Source organism: Geotrypetes seraphini, chromosome 2 (genome assembly GCF_902459505.1).
Source record: "Geotrypetes seraphini chromosome 2, aGeoSer1.1, whole genome shotgun sequence".
NCBI classification, from domain to species: Eukaryota; Metazoa; Chordata; class Amphibia; order Gymnophiona; family Dermophiidae; genus Geotrypetes; species Geotrypetes seraphini.
In genome coordinates, this window is record NC_047085.1 from 474,429,423 (window position 1) to 474,454,513 (window position 25,091).

The following is a 25,091-nucleotide window of genomic DNA, read 5'->3' on the forward strand; positions in this document are numbered from 1 at the left end:
CTGGCGGACAGACTCAGCCGCCTCCTCCAGCCACACGAGTGGTCACTGCACTCTCAAACCCTACGACAGGTGTTCAAACAGTGGGGGACATCTCAAATAGATCTGTTCGCATCCCCCCACAATCACAAACTGCCTCTCTTCTGCTCCCGGATGTACTCCCCGGACCGGCTCGAGGCCGACGCCTTCCTCCTCGACTGGGAGGGAAGGTTCCTGTACGCGTTCCCGCCGTTTCCTCTGATCCTGCTTGTCCACCTGAAAACAGTACAAGCCACCCTGATTGCTCCTCGCTGGCCACGCCAGCCTTGGTTTTCCCTTCTACTTCAACTCGGTGTCAGAGATCCACTGCCTCTGCCTCAGTTTCCCTCTCTACTATCACAGGGTCAGGGTTCGCTGTTACATCCCAATCTTCAATCTCTTCATCTGAATGCTTGGTTTCTTTCCCCCTGACTTCTCTCCCCGTGTCTTAATCAGTCAAGGAGATATTGGAGGCCTCTAGAAAGACCTCAACGAGAACCTGCTACTCCCAAAAGTGGACCAGATTCTCAGCCTGGTGCTCCTCTCACAGCCAGGACCCGGTGTCGGTCCCCGTCCCCCTGGTCCTTGACTATTTACTTCAATTATCTCACTCCGGCCTAAAGACCAACTCCATTCGAGTACACCTCAGTGCGATTGCAGCCTTCCATCAGCCCCTGGAAGGGAAAGCCTTCTCGCTCCACCCCCTAGTCTCTCGCTTCATGAAGGGTCTTCTGAATGTCCACCCTCCTGTCAAACCTCCTCCGGTGGTTTGGGACCTTAACGTGGTTCTGGCTCAACTAATGAAACCTCCATTTGAGCCCCTAGACAAATGCCATCCAAAATTCCTCTCTTGGAAGGTGATTTTCCTGCTTGCGCTCACTTCCGCTCGGCGGGTTAGTGAGCTACAAGCTCTTGTGGCGGACCCACCCTTCACGGTATTCCATCACGACAAGGTGGTACTCCACACTCATCCAAAGTTCTTGCCTAAAGTAGTGTCTGATTTTCATCTCAATCAGTCCATTGTCTTAACTGTGCTTTTTCCCAAGCCCCACTCTCATCCTGGAGAGGTGGCGCTCCACACTCTTGACTGTAAGAGAGCGTTGGCCTTCTACCTCCAACGCACTCAACCACACCGGAAAGTCCCACAATTGTTTTTGTCCTTCAACCCAAACCGGTTAGGTCACCCAGTCTCCAAACGCACCTTGTCCAACTGGTTGGCCGATTGCATCTCCTTCTGCTACGCTCAGGCTGGTCTCGCATTGCATGGTCGAGTAACAGGACACAAGGTCCGAGCGATGGCAGCCTCCGTAGCGTTCCTCAGGTCCACACCTATTGAGGAAATCTGCAAGGCTGCCACGTGGTCTTCGGTTCATACTTTCACCTCCCATTACTGTCTGGACTCACTGTCCAGGAGCGATGGCCGGTTCGGCCAATCGGTTTTGCGAAATCTATTTGCTTAAATTGCCAACTTCCCTCCACCCCTTTTCAGTTAGCTTGGAGGTCACCCACATGTGAGAATATCATGCCTGCTTGTCCTGGGATAAAGCACAGTTACTTACCGTAACAGGTGTTATCCAGGGACAGCAGGCATATATTCTCACAACCCGCCCACCTCCCCGAGGTTGGCTTCTTTGCTAGTTAAGTGAACTGGAGACCACGAGGGGATGCGCCCCCTAGTGGAGCAGGAAGGCACGCATGCGTGGAGCAGCAGAACAAACTTAAATCTTCAATCAAGTTTGCTTGAAAATGCTTCCGCATCGGGGCTCCGTAGATGACGTCACCCACATGTGAGAATATATGCCTGCTGTCCCTGGATAACACCTATTACGGTAAGTAACTGTGCTTTATTGTGCAGTTGTTTTTAAGTGCTCACTCACCCCCCCCCTCCCCTTTTAACTAAACGACGAAAGCGGTTATTAGCGCAGGGAGCAATACTGAATGCTCTGCGCTGCTCCCGATGCACATAGGAACTCTATAAGCGTCAGGAGCAGCATGGAGCCTTCAGAGCAGCTCCCTGCGCTAATAACCGCTATCGTGGTTTAGTAAAAGGGGAGGTCAGTTCCTTCCAAATTTCATCAGCATCAGCAATTAAACAGCTAATTTTTTTGTATTTTGTTTAAAGCTTTAGAAATGGGTTTCAGGATTCTCAATATATTTTCAACATTTCTCTTAATCCCAATGTTGAAGATTTTGGCAGTAGCAGTGCCACCTATTTTCTCTTGAATTTGTTCACAAACTGTCACCAGAATGGGCCAGTTCTTGATATCCAGCTCAAAACAGTTCATTAGAGAGTTCCATCTAACATCTCAAAGGAGTGTTAGCTTGGTTCCACCCATTCTTTTCAGAGCTGCTGCTGCTGCCAAATGATGGTTACGGAAGTATTTAGCAATTTCATTAACATTTGTTTTTATTTCTGGAACACTGAAGTCTTTGGCTAGGAGGTGCAGCAAATAAAGACTGCAACCATATGTTATTAGCTTGGCATTCTCTTCGTGCTCTTTTAAATTTCTTCGCATCTTGGATATATTTGCAGTATTGTCTGTGACTAAACTGTGTACTACAAATTCTGTCAAATTCCAGAGCCACTTAGCTGAGTATGTAATCATCCAAATCCATTTAAAAATAGTACTCGCTCTCTCAGACATTATAGATCCCCTCGACCCTGAAGAAAGTTTCTTTGAAACATGCATATTGGGAGAGGTGGCAAACTGAAGACTTAACAATGCACTGAAAATACCACACAAGATAAGTAGTGTATAAGTTTTATTATTTTTTGCACAAAGATAAGAAAATATAAGTAAAAAGAAAAAATTCATTAATAATTGGATTGATGGAGACCTAAGCAGGAGTATCTTGTCGCCGACGGCATTCTGAAGATCCATACACAAAAAAACTATTTAACCCAGAATGATATTAAGAAGTTAAGAATTAATGTATAAATATTCTCATGAATGATTGGGAATATAGTCTAGCATATAAATATTTCTGAGCGAGTACTATTTTTAAATGGATTTAAACTGTGTACTAGACATTTTAAATTTTGTTCACATTTTATATAACATTTGCTGCTACTTCCAAGTAAGTATTTTGTTGAATGTGCATTTCCTTAGGTATCAATTGTTTCTGCAAGAAAGATGTTCCCTTCCTCTGTTATACAAGCACATACAAGATCATTGTAGCCATTATGCCACTCCATCAAGATTAGATAACAATTTTAACCTATAGACCTGTTGCACATTGCTCCATTTCTCTGTCATACACTTTATCCAGCAGTTTCCCTGCAACATTTACTCTGTTGAGTGGACTGTATCCTGGTGTCAGTGACTGAATTTTATTAATGAAGTGTTGGTTTTCATCTCATATCATTGAAACAAAAAATGTCAAGAAAAGTGTGGAATAACTTGTAAGTTTCATGGCACCGCATCATTCTCTTCTTGATTGGGCTGAGAACTTTTCAGCAGCCCCTCATAAACCCTTAAAGTTCCAGGAAGTTTAAGTTAGACTGGACTGGGACACCTACAGGTTAGAAGGGGGACTGTTCAGAGGAAAGGAGGGAACGAGACAAACAAGCTGAAACCAAAACGACAGAAAACAGATTTTGGTACCTATGCGGATACTAGTTTTTAATATTTGGGCTCTGATCATTCCCAAATTCAACTGGATAGATGAAATATTCAGCTCAGAGCCTTCCCTGATAACTGGGTAGCGGGCTGAATATCAACTCTACAATGTGGCTGATCCTCACCATAAACTCTGCATCTCTCTACTGAAATATCTTCCCTCCTCACCCCCCCCCCTCACCATAAGACCTTCACTTCATGACCTTCTCCCCTTCCATATGCTACATTAGAGTCTCTGGTGAGTCGGGACAGGAATGATCGCCAATTGTTCCTGCTCCTGCCAGTTCTGGATAAAAAATGGCTCCTGCAACCTCTATCAGCAGTCCTTGGTATTTAGCCTCTCCCGTCCAGATAAACCCTTAAATATTGAGCTCATTGTATTTATGCATTGTTGTAATTTGTTCAGTGTGCTCTGCTGAGTTAAAAAGCATAATATGTATTTTTAAAGTGAATTAGATTCAATACCCTTCCTAAGCTCTTTAAGTCATTCATTCCTAACTAGAAGGATGGCAAGGGTTAATTTCTCAAACTGCTGGTTGAAAGGAGAAGTCAATAGGAAAACTTTTATTGTTTCCAAATTTAGCATATGTAGCCTAAACTCAGCTCTGTTTCCCATTCAAGTCAGTCTCTTAAAGGCACAGAGAATGAATGATTGGCTACTATTCCAATGCTTCGATTGTTTTAACATCTGCACCTTTAAAGGGACTGACAGGATTTCAGCAGATTGTTTTCCAGATAGAAAAATGGGGAATGCAGGCTTCCGGGGGGAGGAGGGGGGAGAAGAAAGTAAAATTACATGCCTCAATTCCAGACACCTGGCCATTCTAGCATGTATATAAAATACTGATGCTTTCCCCATAAAAGAAATATGGAAACAATACAACTCTTTGATGCATATCAACTGCAGCCCCCTCCTCTTACTAAGGGGAATGATTTGTCAGACTCAGTAATTTTCCTACTTGTTTCAAACTATTACTTTGTGTCATATTGCACTGCAAAAGGTCAAAGAGCTGACCCCTGTAGTGATATTTTGCATGAATCAATATTATGTCTCAGTAAAGGAGAAAACTTTTTACCCCTGACTCCAGAAATAATCTCCAGGATCCCTAAGGCCGATGCTAATGCTTAGGTTGATGGAGCACACAGCCGTAAAATCAGCTGTTGGCCCCGCAGGTGGAACCTGCGCTGCTGAGATCGCCGGCGATCCTCTCTGCCGCTGTCATCGGCCTAGATCAGACACTAAGCCATGAACAGAGGGCGGCCTTTGACTGCGGCAGTGAGGGGAGAGGAACTGCCAGAAGGGGCCGAGAAGGCACGTCCTGGCTGTTGGGAGCGGCTGTTCTTTTGCCCGATGGTGATGTGGACTGGAGCTGATGTTTTGCTTGGACTGTTTTGGGACTTCGAGTTTTTTTGTTTTACTTTAATTTTATTCTTTTTATTTATTCTTATAATTTTATTATTATTTATAATTAATACCTTTTATTATTGAATTTTGTTATATCTTTACTATTTAATAATTGTTGCTCAGGCACTTTAGTTGGATTGTGAGCCTTTGGGACAGATAGGGAAGTTCTAAGTACCTAAATTAATTTTATTGTAACCCATTCTGGGCTCCTGTGGAGGATAGGCTATAAAAATGAACAAATAAATAAATATTTAATGAAACCCACTCACACAATGGCCTGAGGGCTAAATACACTAAACACAGTCAGTAAGATTGTGTGGATCGCGTTGGGCCAAAATTTTGGCTGATTCTGAAACAGCGATTGATGTTCAAACAAGCCTGCATGCAAATAATTTGCGCGGAGGTTCACCGCAATCTCCATTCTACCCCATCTGATCAATCGCTGTGAGAGCGACTCTCACACATGTGCATAATAGTCCAGTTGATACAGTGACAATGTACGCATGCGCCAGATTTGCTACGTCAGTCATAGGCAGCCAATGCAATGCCATGACATCAAATACATGCGACCATTGAGACTGTTCAGAGGGGGCGGAGAGGTATCAACAGACTAAGCAAATGGGCATAAATGAGGGTGGTGCTGTATAAAGTTCTGGCTCAGTTTGTACATATTTTAATCATGAGGAACAAAAACTTTAGCCTTCTCATTGGCCCCATCTTATCGCTGCCCTCTCTTCTTATTTTACACTAATGGGCAGGCGTAAAACGCGCCTTCAACGTACATATAACACACGTATATGTCCTTGCTGTTGTAAAAACTGTATTTATGGTATAAATGTTATAAATATTATATTAATTTCATGGCTGAACTATCGGTAAGATGTGTGACTGGTCTTGACCAGACGCTTTTTTCAGATCGCTAAAATGGATCATTTTTTTTTGTGCATCGCGAAGCAATGTTAGAACATCAACCGCTCGGACAGTTTATATTGCATTTCAATATTAATTACTTTATTTGTATGGCTGGATCAGAGAATGAGCGATCGTGCACAAAATCATGCAGTGAGCTGTTTTGTGCATTGGGTCGGCAAATCCGATCGTTGCTAAACCAGTCAAAATTAGTTTAGCAACGATCATTAGACGATCGCTAACTTTAGTACATCTGGGCCTGTGTTAGCATCTCTCCCCACTGATGTGTATGGCAGCTAATACTTTAATTTAACATTTATTGTATATTTTGGTACTTAATAAATTTGTAATGAATAGGCCAATCAGAAAAATGAAAAAGTGTGCCCACCCTTATCTTTCTTTCCATCTTGCAGTGTAGTGTACATACTATACCGGAAAGCTAGGAATATATCAATTACTAAAGCAAAGCACTAATGTTGCAGGGAATAATCATAACAAAGCTATCTTGTGCCCTCTACTGGCACAGATAATAAAACATTCCTTGCATATTCAATTTGTGTCTTACTCATAAATCACTGAGAAAAGGTTTGGTCACCAAGACTACTAAGAGAAATATAGAAACATGATGGTAAATAAAGGCCAAATGGCTCATCCGCAGCATTCACTCTCTACTCCTCTAAGAGATCCCACATACCTGCCACACGCTGTCTTTAATTCAAACACAAAGTGCTCCTTTTACAAAGGTGTGTTAGGGCCTTAACGCGCAGAATAGCGCACGCTAAAATGCCCCGCGTGCTAGCTGCGGCCGCCTCCTTTTGAGCAGTCAGTAGTTTTTCAGCTAATCCGGTGCGTGCGCTAAAAACGCTAGCGCACCTTTGTAAAAGGAGCCCAATATCTGCACCAATATCTGAACAAATGTTTTGAGTTTATAGGAACAAAACTTTGGGATAATTTTCCAACATCACTAGGAAAAGTTTCTTCTTATTATATCTTTAGAAATTTGTTAAAATCTTTTTATTTTTAATGATTGTTAAATGAATAATTTTGTATGGATACAATATTTTTTGAATTGTTATCCGCCTAGAATGTATTGTGAGAACAGTGGGGAATATAAATAAATAAGAATAGAATAAGTTCATAATAAGAAATTAACTCATTGTAGATTCTATCCAGATTTCTTTATGCTTTGCACATTATTTGTCACATTCAGAAATAAATTTTATTAGCTAAAGTATTTGGATTTAGGGCAGGGATCTCAAAGTCCCTCCTTGAGGGCTGCAATCCAGTTGGGTTTTCAGGATTTCCCCAATGAATATGCATTGAAAGCAGTGCATGCACATAGATCTCATGCATATTCATTGGGGAAAATCCTGAAAACCCAACTGGATTGAGACCCCTGATTTAGGATAGCCCAATAGCAATGTTGTTTCAGTCTGCAGATACCATAAACACAAAAGGCTAAACTTACTAGACTGACTTAGGACAATTCTTCCTGACACATAACTGAGCTGAATGTGATATCTTAAAGAAGACTTTCCTTAAGGCAGAAAGGGAACAAGGATCTAATCTAGCCCATTAGCCAGGAGTGGCAATATAAATGCTTTGGGGAATATATGGAAGGAGCAGTGATAGAGAAAAAAAAATCAATGGAAAGATATTTGTTTGAAGAGCTTTTTATAACTTACTTAAACTGAAGAATTTCAAGATTTCAGTCTGCTCTGTAGAATAGAAACCTAGTAATTAGAGCTGCTGCCTCAGCACCCTGAGTTGCAAGTTTGATCCCAGCCTGCTCTGGACAAGTCTCTTAACTTGCTATTGCCCTAGGTACAGTTTGATTGTGAGCCTGCCAGGACAGAGGGAAAATACTTACGAGTACCTGATTACTATTCAGTGTATTGTAAACTAAACTAAAGCTTAACTTTGTATACCGAGTCATCATTCTGAGAAGGCTGACTCGGTTTACAGCAATTAAATAAACAGGGAATGATTTACAAATAATAAATAGAAGATAACAGCAAAATTTCAAAATAATTAATTTTCAAAATGTTTGGCAAATAGAGTGGTTTTTAAAGATTTACGGAAAAATTGAAATGAACAGGAACTCCTTAAAAAAGGGGAGATCATTCCAGAGTTGAGAGAGTTTAAAGACCAAAGATTGTCTGAAGATCTTGACTCCTTCAATCTCTTTTTTAGAAGGAAGGGAGAGTTTAAACTGTTAGATACCTCTTGCAAAGGAGAATCGGTAAAAATACCAAAATAAAAGGGTGAATCTCCTCACAAAAAAGGCGGTTAATAAATGTGGAGATAAATATTCAGCATTAGGTCAGTTACAAAACTTTAAATGAACAAATTATCCAACTCACAGATTCTTGTTTCATATCATTTCCTATGTCATTAACAGAAAGTTTTGAACTAAGGCCGGTACTGGACAGACCTACACGGTCTGTGTCCCATATATGATGATTGGTGTAGGATGGGCTGGGGAGGGCATCAATGGGAACTTTACTAACTTGGAACATGAGGATGTTACTGGCCAGCCTTTATGGTAGATATCCTGCAAACAGGGACTGGAGTGAGCTTAGACAGCAACTAGAGAATGACACGGGGAAAAAAATCTGTCACCGCTCCGTCTCACTGTCCCCTTCACCGCCATTCTCTTCACCGACCTGTCACCGTCATCGCCATCCCCTTCACCGCCCCGTCACCATCACTGCCATCCCATTCACCGCTCTGTCCCCGTCCCCACAGCATCCATATAAGACTCAGTACTGCGAAACACCATGAAGACAGAAGAGAGTCCTGCCACTACTATTACTGCACTGAGAATCTGTTTCAGTGCCTCTGCCCTGTAGTAAAAACAGAACATAAAATAAATCAAATGACGTGTCCCCCATGTTCACCTATAGCTCGAATCAGGTCAATTGTGCACACTAAAAATGCCCACCTGAGCACATAATCATGCAGATGCTGCAGTACAATGAGCAACAGGAGGATCTGGAACGTGAGCGCAGGCAGGCAGTGATACAAAAACAGCAGACACCCGACCAATTGCAGCGTTCCGCCATCTCCCTCCCTCCACCTCACCTTAGATGTAGAGTATGCTGGCTTTCTTTTTCGTCCAGCCGCATGCGCGGCTGCTTATTTGTTCAATATTCTCCTCTGACGCAACTGGAAACAGGAAGTTGCAGGAGAGGAGAAGATTGATCAACTCGAGCAGCCGCGCGTGCGCGGCTTTTTGAACACGTGCAGCTGGGCGAAAAAGAAAGCCATCATACTCACATCAGTGTTTTTCAACCTTTTTACACCCATGGACCGGCAGAAATAAAATAATTATTTTGTGGACCAGCAAACTACTAGGACTAAAATTAAAAAACCCCGTTTCCGCCCCATCTCTGCAAGCTCGGTCACCTCAGTAACTATAGAAAAATAGACAAATATAGTGCAAAATATAGACAGCAGATATAAATTCTCAAAACTGACACGTTTTGATCACTAAATTGAAAATAAAATCATTTTTCCTACCTTTGCTGTCTGGTGATTGATTTCATGAGTCTCTGGTTGCGTTTCCTTCTGTCTGTGTATTCTTTCTTTCTGCACTCAGGCCCAAGAATTGTCCCTTTCTATTCCCTCCCTCTTTCCTTGCTATGTCCTTAGTGCCCCCGGTGCCTCCTTCCCATGTTTTTAGTGCCCCCTTCCCATGTCCTTAGTGCCCCTTCCTGTCTTTAGTGTCCCCATTGCCTCCTTCCCATGTCTTTAGTGCCCCCAGTGCCTCCTTCCCATATCCTTAGTGTCCCTTCCTGTCTTTAGTGCCCCCAGTGCCTCCTTCCCATGTCCTTAGTGCCCCTTGTCTTTAGTGCCCCCAGTGCATCCTTCCCATGTCTTTAGTGCCTCCTTCCTATATCCCTCTCACTGCCTTCCACACTTTGTCCCACCCCCACCCCCGAAGCCTGCCTGCCTGCCTGTCTACCTCTCTCCCTCCCTAGCCCTCCGTAGCCAGCCTGCTGCCTCTCTGCCGCTCAAAAAAAAAAAAAAGCCTCCCTCCTTCCTTTCCCCTGCACTTACTGCCATGCTGCAGCTGCTAAAGCCGATCAGGAAGTCTTTCCGACGTCAATTCTGAAGTCAGAGAGGACTTCTTGGCCAGCCAGGCAGCAATTGTCTGGCCCAGAACGTCCTCTCCGACGTCAGAATTGACGTCGGGAAGACTTCCTGTCAGCTTTAGCAACTACAGCAGGGCGGTAAGAGCAGGGGAAAAGGAGGGAGGCTTTTTTTTTTTTTTTTGCGCCTATCCCTTAATCTTGCCGGCCCTGCGTGGACCGGCAGAAATTTCCTGCAACCGGCGGTTGAACAACAGTGCTCTACATCTAAGGTGAGATGGAGAGAGAGAGATGGCGAAACGCTGCGATCGTGCGGGTGGGGACTGTGCGATCCTTGATTGCCTCACTACGGAGACAAGTCCATTCACCGCTCCACGGGACGGTGAATGGCTTGTCCCCGTCCCTGCAGAGGCCACTATTTTTTCTTCCCCGTTTCGGCGGGTTACCTGCGGCTACTCGCAGGTAACAACCACTGTGTCATTCTCTAACAGCAACTTCAGCATAACAATACCAGGTGGACTTTAGAGTCTATGACCCAGAAATATCAAAGAAAAGACAAGTTAATTTAAGCATGTATTTTTTTTAACAGACATGAGAGTTCACTATGTAATTCTTTTTTTCCCCAAAATGTTTTATTTTTCAAAATTTACAAATAATTATTATAATACGCAAATATACATATATGCAAATATACAAAAGATAACTTAAACATGAAACAGACAAGTTGTACATATCACAGTTAATAAGTGGGAAGATAGTATTAATTATAAGTCAATACAACCAGTGTCTCATGTCAACCAAATCCAGCAGGGCCAGTACATATAATTTCAGTATACGTGAAAAGAATAGAAGAGAGTTCCCAATGAGCATCATACTGAGCATCCCAAGCGACTTAATTAACTGACATGTATTTTTAATGGACATAACTAATGGGCAGACTGAATGGACAGTTCAGGACTTTATCTGCGTCATTTACTATGTTATTTATAGATTAAAGCAAGGTAAGCAACATTGAGAGCAAGAACTACAGAATTTTATTAAAATAACAAACCTCCCCCCAACCCTATTATCAAATCAAGGCTGGTGTGCATATGGAAAACCGGGAGGGGGAGGAGGGGAGAGGACATAGTTGATTACTGTGTGGGCTTTAAAAGCCCATACTTAGTTATTTATAAAACACACGTCTAGCACGAATAAGTCACAAAATAACCGGTATTTGTTTCTTTATCTTGCATTAATTTAACACTATAGTTGGGCTTGCTAGAGTGGTGCTGTCCAAGGATTTGACTTCTACCCTATTTCTTTTCAGCGACCTGTTTTGATCGATGACCCTTTTGGATCCAGCACACCTCCATCTATTTTTTAAAAAAACTCTCTCTCTTATCCTTTAGGCGCTTCGTGCAGTGCGTGCACCGATCATCTCGACAAACGTTTCCTCGATCCGCACGAGCGCGCGCGCTCTCTGCTCCCACGGCGGCCGGAAGTGAGGTGCGGCGGTCGGGCAGGAAGCGACGCCGAGCCGGTAGGCAGGGGCACCACCCACTTCCAGGGACGTCACTCTCAGCATGGCGCGCGCTTTCACGTCGTCGACTCGCTTCTTGGGGGGCTTCGCGCTGGGAGCGGCGACGGGCACTGTAACCTGTCTGGGCGTCCTGCGTCTTACGCAGCAGCAGCGGCGGCGGCGGAGCCCGGCCGAGCCACCTGGTGAGGGCCGGCCCGTGGCTGCTTTCCCCTCTCCTTCCTCTTGGAAACTGCACATCTTTAGGAAGTTCCTTCTGGGTCACCCTGGTTGCGAGTAAAGGCTCCCATCCCCCCTGCTGCCAACAGGAAACGGTGCTAGACTTATTGAGGCCCGCGGCGGAAGTTAAGGCGCCCCCCCCCCCTCCTCCAGTTCCCTCTCCCACCAAATGCCCTCCCATTCAGCATTTCTCTCTGTCGTTCCCTTCTCCCCACCCTGTTCCAAAGACCCTCTCGTGTTTTAAAATGCCAAAGAGTTTTCAGTGATTCTTTAATGCTGCCCGCAACCTCCTCAGCAGTTCCTCTGCGTTAGAGTGGGCTGTTCTAGAGAATCTGCTCGAGGGGATGGTGATTTAACTGTTTTATTCCCCTTTCCTTAAAAAAAGGTTTTCGGTTCATTAGTATGATCGCTTGGGAAGAGCATGATCTGAGGGCAAGTACTTAAAGTAGCAGTGCTACCAAAATTGCGTGTACAAGTAATTCAGTTGTGAAGTTAATGAGTCATTTTCTGATTTTTTTTAAACATTTTTAGTCTTTTTGAGGAGCTATTAGAGTTTAAAGGTTCTCCTATTTAGTAACTGTGAGTTAAATCTTGAAAACATAGATGCAAATATTTTTAAGAAGGTAAAAACTTTCAGACTGTATTTATTGTGTTAGACTGATATTGGTCATTCTTCAGACAGCAGGTAACTTTCCTTATCCATGTATTTGTGGTTTGATTTTGGGGAAGTAAGAGCTGCCTAAAAAACTTATCTGGATAGTAGCTATGTTTAGCTAATGGATAATGTATACATTTAGTCTGCTGCATAGTGCTATTCCCAACATTAACCCCTCTCCTCCCCAAAGACGTATTGGGACACCCTTCTGGATAAGACATGGATCCCAAGTTTTATAATTCTCTGGGCTGGTGTCAAGTCACTAACTGGCAACAACAACAGGGCTAGCCCAAAGGTATCCCCTCCTAACCTCTGCACCCTCCCCCACCTCCCAGCCCAGTATCTGCCCTTCCCCAGGTGTCCAGCATCTCTCTCTTTCCCTCCTCTCAGGTGTCCAGTGTTTCTCACCTCTTCTATTATTTGCCCCCAAGGTGTCCAGCGTATTCCTCTTCCATTCTTCATCCCAAGGTGTCCAGTATCTTCCTCTTGCCTCCCTCTAACCCCCCCTAAAAAAGGACAACAGTAATAGAAAGTGCTGCAGCCAACAAGAAAGAAGTTGGTGTTCTGAAGACTATAGCTGCCCCTGCAACTTTAAGCAAAATGTGGTCTATTAAGTTGATAGGAACAAGAAAATACCTTCCAAGTGGCTGATGACTTGGTGGATAACAAACACTGCACCTAAGGCTGTTATCTAGAAAGCATTTAAAGTGCTGACCTGCCAAGAAGTTATTGATAAGCAAGAGCTTAGTTTCTTTCTGAAATCTGGTGACTCACTATAATTCTCTCCTTCATAGAAACAGTGAAAGAATCTGTACTTCAGGAATATGGATTTCCTTTGACTGGGTCAGAGATCAGATACTATGCCAACCATGTGCTGTCCTACAATCAGGCCATGCGAGTTCCACGATGGGTGATTGAACACATTTCTCAGGACAAAACAGTAGGTATGCTGTGGTGGGGGTAGACCCTGCAAAAAAAAAAATGTCCATGACTTCAAGCTTCATTTCTGTTGAAATTTTCTCCTAACCATTTTAATTATGTTGGGCTAGATTTATTAAAGTTTGCAGCTAACTGCATTACTGTGCACAAGCACATATTAATGGACATTTATATACTGTAGGCCTTATTTTATGCAAACCTATTTATTAATAATTACAAAAACACAGGAGCACACTTTAGTAAATCTAACCCTTATTTCTAGTGCGACAGACACATTATTCTTGAACCTTCGGGTAGTCAACCCCTTCTCATTAGTTAGAATTCTTGTAGAGAGTCTCATTAGCATTCTTTTGCTGTGCATCTCATCCCTCTGGGCTATCCTCCAATTCCCCAGTTGAGATGGTAGGAGGGTGGTCAACTTTCATAAAAACCACTTGGAGATGACACATCTTCGAGTACCTGTTCAACACAAGGGAGAACAAGGTGTTCCTGCTGGAAGCCTGCAGAGAGAAGCTTCTGTGTCAGATACTAGAGTTTCGAAGCGAGAAAGCTCTGATGGCCTAGTATTATTGCAGGTGCTGGGATCAATGGTTATGACCATGGACATGGTCCCCTGGGCAATGGTGCACTTGCATCTGCTCCAGAATGCGCTGGTACCAGCAGATGGATGCATTCCAACAGCAGCTGCCTTGGACAGCGGAAGCACGTCGCAGTATAACCTGATGGTTGGACCCTCAGTGTCTTACCAGAGGAGTTCCCCTTTGCATCTTCATTTGGGTGATCCTGATGATGGACACTAGTTTATATGGCTGAGGTGCACATTGTGAGTGGCAATCCTTTAAGAGATACTGGTCCCCTTCTCAAAGAAAGTGGTTGATCAAATGTTTGGAACTTCGAGCCATCCGTCTGGTGCTACAGGAGTGCACTGCAGAGCAATGTGGTACAAGTTTTTTCAGACAACACAATTGCGGTAGCGTATGTCAATCGCCAAGGGGGCACCAAGAATGCTTTCTACGCTTGGAAGCCCAGGTGCTGTTTCGATGGGTGGAAGTCCATCTCTTGGTGCTCCCAATGGCACATGTGACAGGAGTGGCTACCCTCAGTTATTGTACCCTGGTGGTGCTCTTCCTAGTGCATCATGGGTAACACTGGGTGGGGCCAAAGTACATATTACACTGGGCTAGGCACTGTTTTGAAGATGGTGGCATCCCAAGCAGGAGCAAGTGGGCTTCGCTCCCGCCTCCTATGAGGTAGGGGGGGGGTCTGGATGAGGGAGTGGCCTAATCTACTACTAGGGTGGGCTTTGCACTGGTATGCAAAGGGATCCTGGTCAGCCAGGGATGTTGCAGAAAGATTGCTCATAGTCCCTAGGGTGAAAAAATTAGGCAACATGCAGTGGTCAGTTCAAAGCCCTTGACTGCAGATTCCAGGACCCTGGTCAAGGACTACCAATGCAGAGACTGAACTATAAGTTGAAGTGGATATAAAAGTGGAAGACAAATTTCACGACGTTCAGAGGCTCATGGTGCCAGGATTCAAACTTTGGTTCCATGTGAGCTGCCTGCCCAAAAGAGGAGATGACGAGTTCAGAAGAAGAAAAACAGATGTTGAAGCTTGTTTTCCTTGCAGCCTGGCATCATGGGCCAAATAGTCACACCGAACTAAGACTCCTATAGTCAGTATTCACTTGCTGTAGTTGGCCTAGTTTGTTAAACTCCAACCAGAGCATTTAAATGTACAGTATTATATATATTGAGCGCTGCTATCCAGATAGCAAGCAGCAACCACAATAAGACTTGATATGTAAATAATGTAACATGCATACATGTAAGTGGGGGCAAACCGAAAAGCAAAAGCTTGAATAACATGGATTTTGTATATCAACATGAAAATCTAAAACAGCTAACCTTAAAAGAAAAAGAATCACTGAAATATAAATATATATAATATGAAAACAGAAGCCCTAAGCAGAGATACATAGATTATGATTTTCAATCACTTCTAAAGAAGTGTTTTGGGAGAGAAAGGGGTATTGGAGATGTGGTTATAACCCACACATTTACATTTTAGGTTTCCAAAATATGCATGCACAGCAGGCATATCTTGTTCTGTTATAATTCAATGAGATGTAAATGTGTGTGCATATTTTAACAACATAAGAAGCTGGTACTCCATCATGTACTGGTACCTTGTATTTGAAAATCTCTGGGTTTGAGCAGACAGCAAAGAACTTTTGCATGCTTTTATTGAAAAGTAATTCCAGACTGCTTCTGTAGTTATTGAATCATTCTGTCTTATTTTTCCTTAGGGAATGCAAGTCGTGAACACTGTAAATTCAAGCCAGATCCTAGTGTACCCCCTATGTTCACTGCCACTAATGAAGACTATCTTAAGAGTGGATGGTCACGAGGTCACATGGCACCAGCTGGAGACAACAAATTTTCAGATGTAAGTGTGGGATGTGTGGAAAGAGAATAGGATGAGGATACTTGGGCCTTTCAGTCTTTGGTTGTTAGAGTCCTAGAAGCTGGCCATATAGGATCTGCTACTGGGCCACAAAATGAAGGCTCCAAGACTTTTTATGAGAGTAATGACTAGCTGTTCATGTAGAACTCGGTGTGTCAGTGCACTCTTAAGCTTTGGATGTGCTTATTTATTTTTTTGTGGATGCTTTACAAAATGCACTGTTGAGACAAATGGTGATGAACTCATGATGTGTCCAAGATTTGGGTGGGTGCTCACCTGAGCAATAGTGATACTCGCACTGTATGGTTTGATGTAAGACCTAAAGTGAAATGCAGGCATACAGGGGGGAATTCTATAAATGGCACCTAGCACAATTCTGCATGCAACTTCATTTTTTTTTAAATTAGGTTAATTGGCATTTAATTGAAAATGCCATTAAATCCTAATTTAATTAAAGTTGTGCGCCAATAATAGTGTGGCACCTAATGACATCTACCTGAAAAGTGGATGTAGTTAGGGGCAGAGCATAGGTGTGGCATGATTTAGGCGCCAGTAAATTAGGCTAGGATAGCCCTGGCCTAATACACCAGCACCTAACATAATGGCGCCTACCAGCACCTAAGTCAAGTTGCTGGTGTCTTTCAATGACACCTCGCGGTCAATTGACAACTTCGCCTAGAAGTTAGGCTGCGTCTATAGAATCGGTTTCTGAAAGCTCAAAATCTTGATTTTTAAGCTTTGTTAAATAGGGCAGAACCTGAAGAAATAGTTGATGGGATGGAAGGAGAATCTGTGATTCAAAATGATAGGAGCTATAAAATCAGTAACAGACCTTTTTTTTTTTTTTTATAAGGATGGTTAAAAAGAACAAGAGAAAAAAAGAAACCAATATGGTTCACCAAATAAATGGCTGAAAAATAAAGGCAAAAAAGGTGGCATTGATGAAATGCAAAACAACACAAGAAAAAGAACACATAAGATTTCAGATAAAACTAAAAGAAGTGCAGTGAAATATGGGTGGCAAGAGGAATATGGGAGGCTCTAGTGGAAGAACAAATGGCTAAAAACATGAAGTATAACAAAAGACTTTTTTCAGGATGGATTTAGACTAAAAATTGAATTGGAAGACTGAAAGATGCTATGAACTACTATGTGGAGAGTGATGAGTAAAAGCAGATGTACTTAAATACTTCTATTTCCACAAAAAAATCCTGCAGTAAGACTTTGGTTGGCTTATAAAGGTATATATGAAAATGAAGTTGATATTGCATTATTTATAGAAGAAAGCATATGTGAACAACTTGAAAAACTGAAAATGGACGAAATCATGGGGCCAGGTGGGATCCATCCCAGAATCTTGAGGGAGCTCAGAGAGATTGTAGTCAGCAAAGGAAGATCTTGCTTGACAAACTTGCTACACTTTTTCGAGGGAGTTAATAGGCAGATAGACAAAGGTGACCCGGTCGACATTGTATATCTGGATTTTCAGAAGGCGTTTGACAAGGTCCCGCATGAACGACTACTTCAAAAAATTGCACTCCATGGGATTGAGGGTGAAATACACACGTGGATCAAAAACTGGTTGGCAGATAGAAAGCAAAGAGTGAGGTAAATGGACAGTACTCGGACTGGAAAAGCATCACCAGTGGAGTGCCGCAAGGTTCGGTGCTTGGGCCTGTGCTCTTCAACATATTTATAAACGACCTGGAAATTGGAACGACGAGCGAGGTGATTAAATTTGCAGATGATATGAAGTTATTCAGAGTAGTAAAGACGCAGGAGGATTGCGAAGACCTGCAACAGGACATAAACGCGCTCGAGAAATGGGCTGCGACATGGCAAATGAAGTTTAACATGGACAAGTGTAAGGTGATGCATGTTGGTAACAAAAATTTTGTACATGAATACAGGATGTCTGGTGCAGTACTCGGAGAGACACCCCAGGAAAGAGACTTGGAAGTACTGGTCGACAAGTCAATGAAGCCGTCCGCGCAGTGCATGGCAGCGGCGAAAAGGGCAAACAGAATGCTTGGAATGATTAAGAAGGGGATCACGAACAGATCGGGGAAGGTTATCATGCTGCTGTACCAGGCCATGGTACGCCCTCAACTGGAATACTGCGTCCAGCACTGATCGCCGTACTTGAAGAAGGACACAGTACTACTCGAAAGGATCCAGAGAAGAGCGACTAAAATGGTTAAGGGGCTGGAGGAGTTCTCATTCAGTGAGAGATTAGAGAAACAGCCTCTTCTCCCTTGAAAAGAGGAGACTGAGAGGAGACATGATTGAAACTTTCAAGATAATGAAGGGAATAGACTTAGTAGATAACGACAGAGGTTGTTCACCCTCTCCAAGGTAGGGAGAACGAGAGGGCACTCTCTAAAGTTAAAAGGGGATAGATTCCGTACAAACGTAAGGAAGTTCTTTTTCACCCAGAGAGTGGTAGAAAACTGGAACGCTCTTCCGGAGGCTGTCGTAGGGGAAAACACCTTCCAGGGATTCAAGACAAAGTTAGACAAGTTCCTGCGGAACTAGAACGTACGCAGGTAAGGCTGGTCTTTGACCTGGGGGCCACCGCGGGTGCGGGGACTGCTGGGCACGATGGACTACTGGTCTGACCCAGCAGCGGCAATTCTATGTTCTCTTAAAAGATTTGTTTAATAAATCCTTGGAGATGGGGGAGGTTTAGTGGGATTGAAGAGCAGATATGGTCCATCTAAAAAAAAAAAAAAACATATACAGAAGAAGTGGGAGACTAGGCCAGGAAGCTTTTCTTCAGTGGTTGGAAAGGTAGTGGAGGTGCTGTTCGTGGAAAGGATATTGATTTTCCTGGAATGCAGTGGGTTATAGGATCCGAGACAACATGGTTTCAAGGAAAATTGTGCCAACAAATTTGATCGATTTCTGTGACTGGATGACCAGAAAATTGGATAGTGGACATGCACCAGATGTTGTCTACTTGACTGGATGACCAGAAAATTGGATAGTGGACATGCACCAGATGTTGTCTACTTGGATTTCAGTAAGGCGTTTAACACAGAAGCTAATACAACCTGTACATGCAGGCAATGCTTGGCTTCGGAAGCGATGCCCGGCACAGGAGCACTGCCCAAGGCCTGTGTGAGACAGATGTCTTTCGGACAGAGGGAGCTCAGCTGGATCTGGTGGTTCTCTTCAGGCCTCTCTCACATACCTGAGGGGTGGTAGCTCAGGCCCACATAGCCAACAGGCCTCAAGATAACTAGCAGCATAGCCCTTCTTAGAATGTTATATCCAGCCAGGAACCACAAATCTTGGGGATCTATCTTTATACCTTCTAGACCAGTGATTCCCAACCCTGTCCTGGAGGACCACCAGGCCAATCGGGTTTTCAGGCTAGCCCTAATGAATATGCATGAGAGAGATTTGCATATAATGGAAGCAACAGGCATGCAAATCTGCTCCATGCATATTCACTAGGGCTAGCCTGAAAACCCGATTGGCCTGGTGGTCCTCCAGGACAGGGTTGGGAACCACTGTTCTAGACGCAGGGTTTATCTTGGAAGATGATGCTTTCCATGCCTTCTGTTCCAACCTCTTGACCTGAGCATTTTCAAAAATATCCCTTCATTGTCACCTCAGGGCAGTTCCAGGAACCTTGGCTCCTTGTTGGTGGCCCCCAGGAAGTTTGGACACAAAATGCGGGGCACTTGGCTCCTTGTTGGTGGCCCCCAGGAAGTTTGGACACAAAATGCGGGGCAGCTTGCCCCTGATAAGAGTCTAGGCTAAAACACGTGATATGACAATAAGTCCCGGTTGTATAATTTCAGATAAGACCCATAAGGAGCAGAAGTAGACCAAAGGTTCTCATTGCTTCAGGCATAGTCCTTTAATTCTTCAGGAGGAATGTGTTCAGCGCTGTGTAAAATCTAAATGCAGGCTTTAACCTGTGCATATTAATATATAAACAAACCTTGTCTAGAGACCTAGGGGAGGTATAACTAGAGGACATGAATTGAAGTTGCAGGGAGATAAGAGTCAGGAGTAATGTCAGGAAATACTTTTTCACAGAGAGGCTAGTGGACACTTGGAATGCCCTTGCAGGAGAGGTGGTAGAGTCAAAAATGGTGAGCAAATTAAAAAATCTGTGGGATAGACGCAGGGAATGCTTAAATAGAAAAAGGATGGAAACATAACATGGCTGTTGAGGTGTTATGCTGGGCAAGAGTAGTGAGAACTTAGGCTAAAGCTGGACAGACCTCTTTGGTTTATGTCCCATACATGGCAAAAGGCTGATGAAGATTCAGTAACTCCAGGCTTACAGATCACCTGTCACGTGCTGCAGTTGAGGAAAATTGTGCCAACAAATTTGATCGATTTCTGTGACTGGATGACCAGAAAATTGGATAGTGGACATGCACCAGATGTTGTCTACTTGGATTTCAGTAAGGCGTTTAACACAGAAACTGGTACTGTGTATATTAGGGAGATGAGGAAGACATCTTGATTGCAAAGTTGAATGTTGTCGGCAATACTTGGGGTAGACAAACTGTATGGTTACAACCAATAGTCCATCATGTTTGCGGCCTCTACAGAGTAGTGGATGCGGTTCTGGCCATCTTGTTGGGCTGCAGGTCTTTACTTTCTGTCATTTACTATGTTAATGACCTAACCCAGCAGTGAGTTAGAGATGATGTGGAAAATTTGGAGACTGATCCCTTAGGATCCACAGCTATTATGCAAAGCCTACCCAGGAAAATGTGCAAAACTAAAGGGTAATTTTAAAACAGTATGACTAGAATAATAGGGAAAGAAGGTGCCTCTCTTTAACCTATTTTATACACACACATTGGTGTCTATAAATAGATCATGGGTACTGACATCTGCACCTGCTTGGGAGCAGATGTAAATTTTGACATGTGGAATACATGCATAAATTGTAATTCTGCTCACACCCCTCTCCTGAGCACACCTACTTTCCTTAACAGGTATGCACCCCACATATTTAAGACGTATCCCATCTTTTACAAAAACATAGCGAAATCTGATGCTTATCGGAATTCTATGAGAGTCGGAGCTGTTACCGCTACAGCTGTTGCTAAAAAACGCACTATGGTTTAGTAAAAGGGGGAGGGGTAATTTTATAGGAGGCCTTTTACCTTGGAAAGGACAGCATATTCATCAACCAGTGTTGAGAGAAGCCATGCTTGGAGTACACTTCTCCCTCTGTATTTGCGGTTTCAGCATTCGCGGTTTCGATTATTCACGGTTTGTAGCTTTCTGGCTCCTCCACCCAAATTACATCAGCTTACATAGAGAAATGGCTGATTCTAAGCGTTTACAGAGAAACTCGCTGATTTCCGGCACTTTCTTCACCGTGTTTTGCCTCTCCTTTAGGAATAGGACGGGTCTACCACCATGTTATTCGCGGTCTCACCATATTCACGATGATTTTTAATAGAAAACAGCAAATAACATATAAAAAAGTTATTTGCGGTTTTTCAGTATTTGCGATTCTGTTAATCCCCTATCATAGTGAATACGGAGGGAGAAGTGTAATAAGAAGGAACTGTCCTAGCTATTTTCCTCAGTCACTGTATGATTTGAGCCATTGCAGTCATGTTGCTTGGAAAAATGAAAACTATCTCTAGTTGAAATAAAAGCTGACAATAAAACATATATTTGATTTGGGTTCTGCCTTCCTACTGTGATTTTTTTGATCTGACTTGCAGTGACTTCAGACCTCATGTCATCTTAGAATGCGTTTACTTCTTAGATTTTTATTCATTTTTTTTGTAACAGCGAGCCATGGCTGAAACCTTTTATCTGTCCAACATTGTGCCACAGAATCATGAAAATAATGCTGGTTTTTGGAACAGGTAAGTAACTGCATTTGAAAGAATTATAGCAGCAGTTATGTATGTAATGCATGCATGATGTAACTGGAGAGAATCGGCCAATCAGAAACCCAGAGTTAAGTGCATTTAACATCTCTCAATATTTTATTCTCTGAGCTGAGAATTTTGTATGACTACATTGCCCCTGTCCTGAAAAGCTTAGCATGATTATAAGCATAGATAGGTTGTGTCTGGCCTGAGTCCAGAGAGCAACAGCAAAGGGAATGACATAAGGGTAATCTGATTTCACAGGCTTGTGTTCTCAATATCAGATACAACTCTTGATTAGATTCTAAACTAAAGGGAGTCCTTTTATATTAACTACAGTTATAGATGCCTTATTTCATGTGAACTTGGCAATATTGTCTTTTCCGTAATTACCTCTGCTTTAGCTCAACTGAACACCAGGAGAAAGGGAAAGGAATTTTGGATTTAGCTTACACGTTTTTCAGTAATAGCTATCTTGAATCTCCCCCGTTTTGATGTTTTGCTAAGCATACGTAGGTCATCCCATGAATGTTTTGGCCAAATGTAGCTTTTTCTTCTTGGCTTGTTCTTTCTTTCTGAATCTCAGCTCTTGAGGTATGGGCCTTTTACCTCAGGCTCAGTGTTGACTTGTTGGCAAGTGTTACTGTGCGCATGGTATGTTAAACATCATAGCAGTGGTAAGTATGTAATTATACCACACTAATGCCGAGTTTAGCATGTGTAAAAATTTTGAGAGGTCACCCACAAAACCTTCCAAATTTACTGCAGTTTAGTTTTCATGTATGTGCTGCCGAGCAGTGTGATCTAAATGCTGAGCTGCCCATAGGAACAGAATGAGCAGCTCGACATTTAGCTCGCCCTGCTCATAAACTGCCCACATTTCCTAAGCTTTGTGTTTGCTGGGTATATTTTTATCTGTTTTAATGATCAGTGTGTGTTTGTTTTTATTATGAGTTTAGAGAGTTTTTAATGATATTTGACTATAGGTTTTTTTACTCAGTTTTATACTTGTTTTAGGGTTTTTTTTATATTTGTATCTTAATACTGTATTACTTATTGTACATTTCCTTGAGTTCTTTGGAAAGCTAATCCAAAGTCAAAATCATCACTTCTGTTAATACACATGGCTTGTATTTAGTGTTCCCTCTAAGGACTGTGTTAATGTGAGCAAATATTTTTATTACATTATCCTGATGGTATTAAACACACTGTACATCAGTGTTTCTCAACTTCTTCAAGCCAAGTACCCCATAAGTCTAACAAATATAACCGAGTACCCCCCAAGTTCCGCCCCTGACCCAACACCCATAATAATAGTACTAATTGTAATGCAATTTCTTCATTCATTTTTCATATACACACAATATAATCTTATTAACAATACATAATGGTAACCACAAAATAAAAAAACCACAAAGCACAATGTACGCAGAGAAAATGTTAATTATTATTTATATTTGGAGGGTTTTCAAAGAGGTCAAGGCAGATGACTTTAAAATATACAGTGTCACCTCAGGAAGAGCTACAAAAATATAGACAAATATAGTGCAAAATATAGACAGCAGATTTAAATTCTCAAAACTGACACATTTCGATTACTAAATTTGAAAATAAAATCATTTTCCCTACCTTTGTTTTCTGGTGATTTTATTAGTCTCTGATTGCACTTCCTTCTGACTGTGCATCCAACATTTCTTTCTTTCTGCCTCTTGCACACTTCTCTCCTTCAGACCTCATTCCCTTCCCCAACCAACATCTCTCTCTATCCCTCCATGAATCCTACTTTTCTTCCTCTCTCCTCCACCCCCATTGGCATCATGTCTTCCTCTCTCTCTCACTGTCTATCTGTTTTTCTCTCATTCCCTCCCTTGCTACAAAGGGAGTGGGGAAAGAGAAAGAGAGATCCATGGTGTATATCCCCTCCCTTCTACTGCCGCATCCAACATTTCTCCCTCTCCCATCCCCCAGACCATGTGCAGAATCTTTCACCAGTTCCCATGATCCTCATGCCCACCATTTCTCCTTCTATCACCCCTTTCCAGCATGGCTCATAGACGAAACCGCGAGAGACAGTCGCACGCAGGACGTCAGCACACTGGATTTCAACACTATTTTAAAGCACTCCAATGGGGTGTGGGGGTGAGAACCCCTCACTTTACTTAGAAATGTTGCCGCTCCCTGTTTTTTAGGGAAAATTACTGTTTCCTCTGTAATGAGGGGGGTCCACCAAATGGGAGTGGCAACATTTCTAAGTAAAGTGGGGAGTTTCCCCCCAAACCCCCATCGGAGCGTTTTAAAATAGTGTTGAAATCTAGCATGGTGACGTCCTGATTACGATTGTCTGGATGGGTTTGTCCACGCTTTCGACTGGATACACTCCAGCACATGCCACACTACCACTATGTCCAACATTCCTCTTCCTTGCATCCCTTTCAATCTGTCCCACTGTTACATCTCCATGACCATATCCAACATTTCTCCCTCTCGTTCTTCTCTTCCCCATGCATCTCTACCTCACTCTTCTTTCTCTTGGTGCCCAACAATTTTCCTCTTTCTTCCTTTCCCCACGTGCACCATCTCTTTCCCTCTCACTCACACACTCATGCCCAACAATTCTCCCTTTCTATCCTCTCCCTCTCTTCTGTGTCCCAAGTTCATGCTGGGGAGGGGGTTCAAGGCAGAAGAGAGTGAGCATCCCTCCTACCTCTTTTGGTATCATGGTCATCGGGGGGGAGGGGGGTGCGGCGACACAGCAGGCCATTTGTTTTATGGGCACATCATCTATGCCCATAGAAAAAAAAATTTAAAAACCAAGCAGACCTATCGGCTTTTCAAGGTTGAGTTTTCTGATCCGATTCTGGCATACAAAGTTAGGGCATCAGTCAGATGTCTGATTTTAGTATTAATGCCCTCATTTGCATGCCAGAATTGGAGAATGAGAGATCGTATGAAAATCTTGCGGTGAGCCGATTTGTACATCGGGTTGCCAAATACAATCAGTCGCTAAACCAGTCAAACCATTTTAGCATTGATCGTTAGACAATCGGAGACTTTGGTGCATTAAGGGCTAGATTCACAAAGCAAATCGATCGTGTACCGATCGGTTTGCGACCAGATTTCCCTCGGGCCCCATTCACTAACCTCTGCTGCGATCCGATTCATATCCATGCATGCAAAGTAGGCAGGGACGCGATTCACAACACAAAATTCACAATCCGACTGGGCTGGCCAATCAACTCAAGAAGCGACTGCTGGGGACCAGTTGAAAACATCTTTCTGACTCTCCTGCTCTATTGAACCCCGAACGCCTCCTGCAGCCCTGATCTGCCTGCCGCTGCCCCGATCTGCTTGCCCCGAATGCCGGTTTTCTCCTGCCCTTCCCCGCA

The 25,091-nt window shown here is 43.1% G+C and overlaps 1 protein-coding gene across 2 annotated transcripts in view; it reads left to right on the top strand.

Moving 5' to 3' along the window:
* Positions 1 to 11,585: 11,585 nt before the first annotated feature.
* Positions 11,586 to 25,091, top strand: part of EXOG (exo/endonuclease G) — a 42,562-nt gene continuing 29,056 nt past the window's right edge. For both annotated transcript variants that reach the window (XR_004538188.1, XM_033931709.1), the window contains exons 1-4: positions 11,586 to 11,747; positions 13,231 to 13,380; positions 15,684 to 15,823; positions 21,623 to 21,699. Coding sequence is in view for 1 of the 2 variants with exons in the window: in XM_033931709.1 (XP_033787600.1) it covers positions 11,609 to 11,747; positions 13,231 to 13,380; positions 15,684 to 15,823; positions 21,623 to 21,699 (506 nt within the window). In the remaining variant the exon portion in view is untranslated. The remainder of the gene's footprint in view (positions 11,748 to 13,230; positions 13,381 to 15,683; positions 15,824 to 21,622; positions 21,700 to 25,091) is intronic.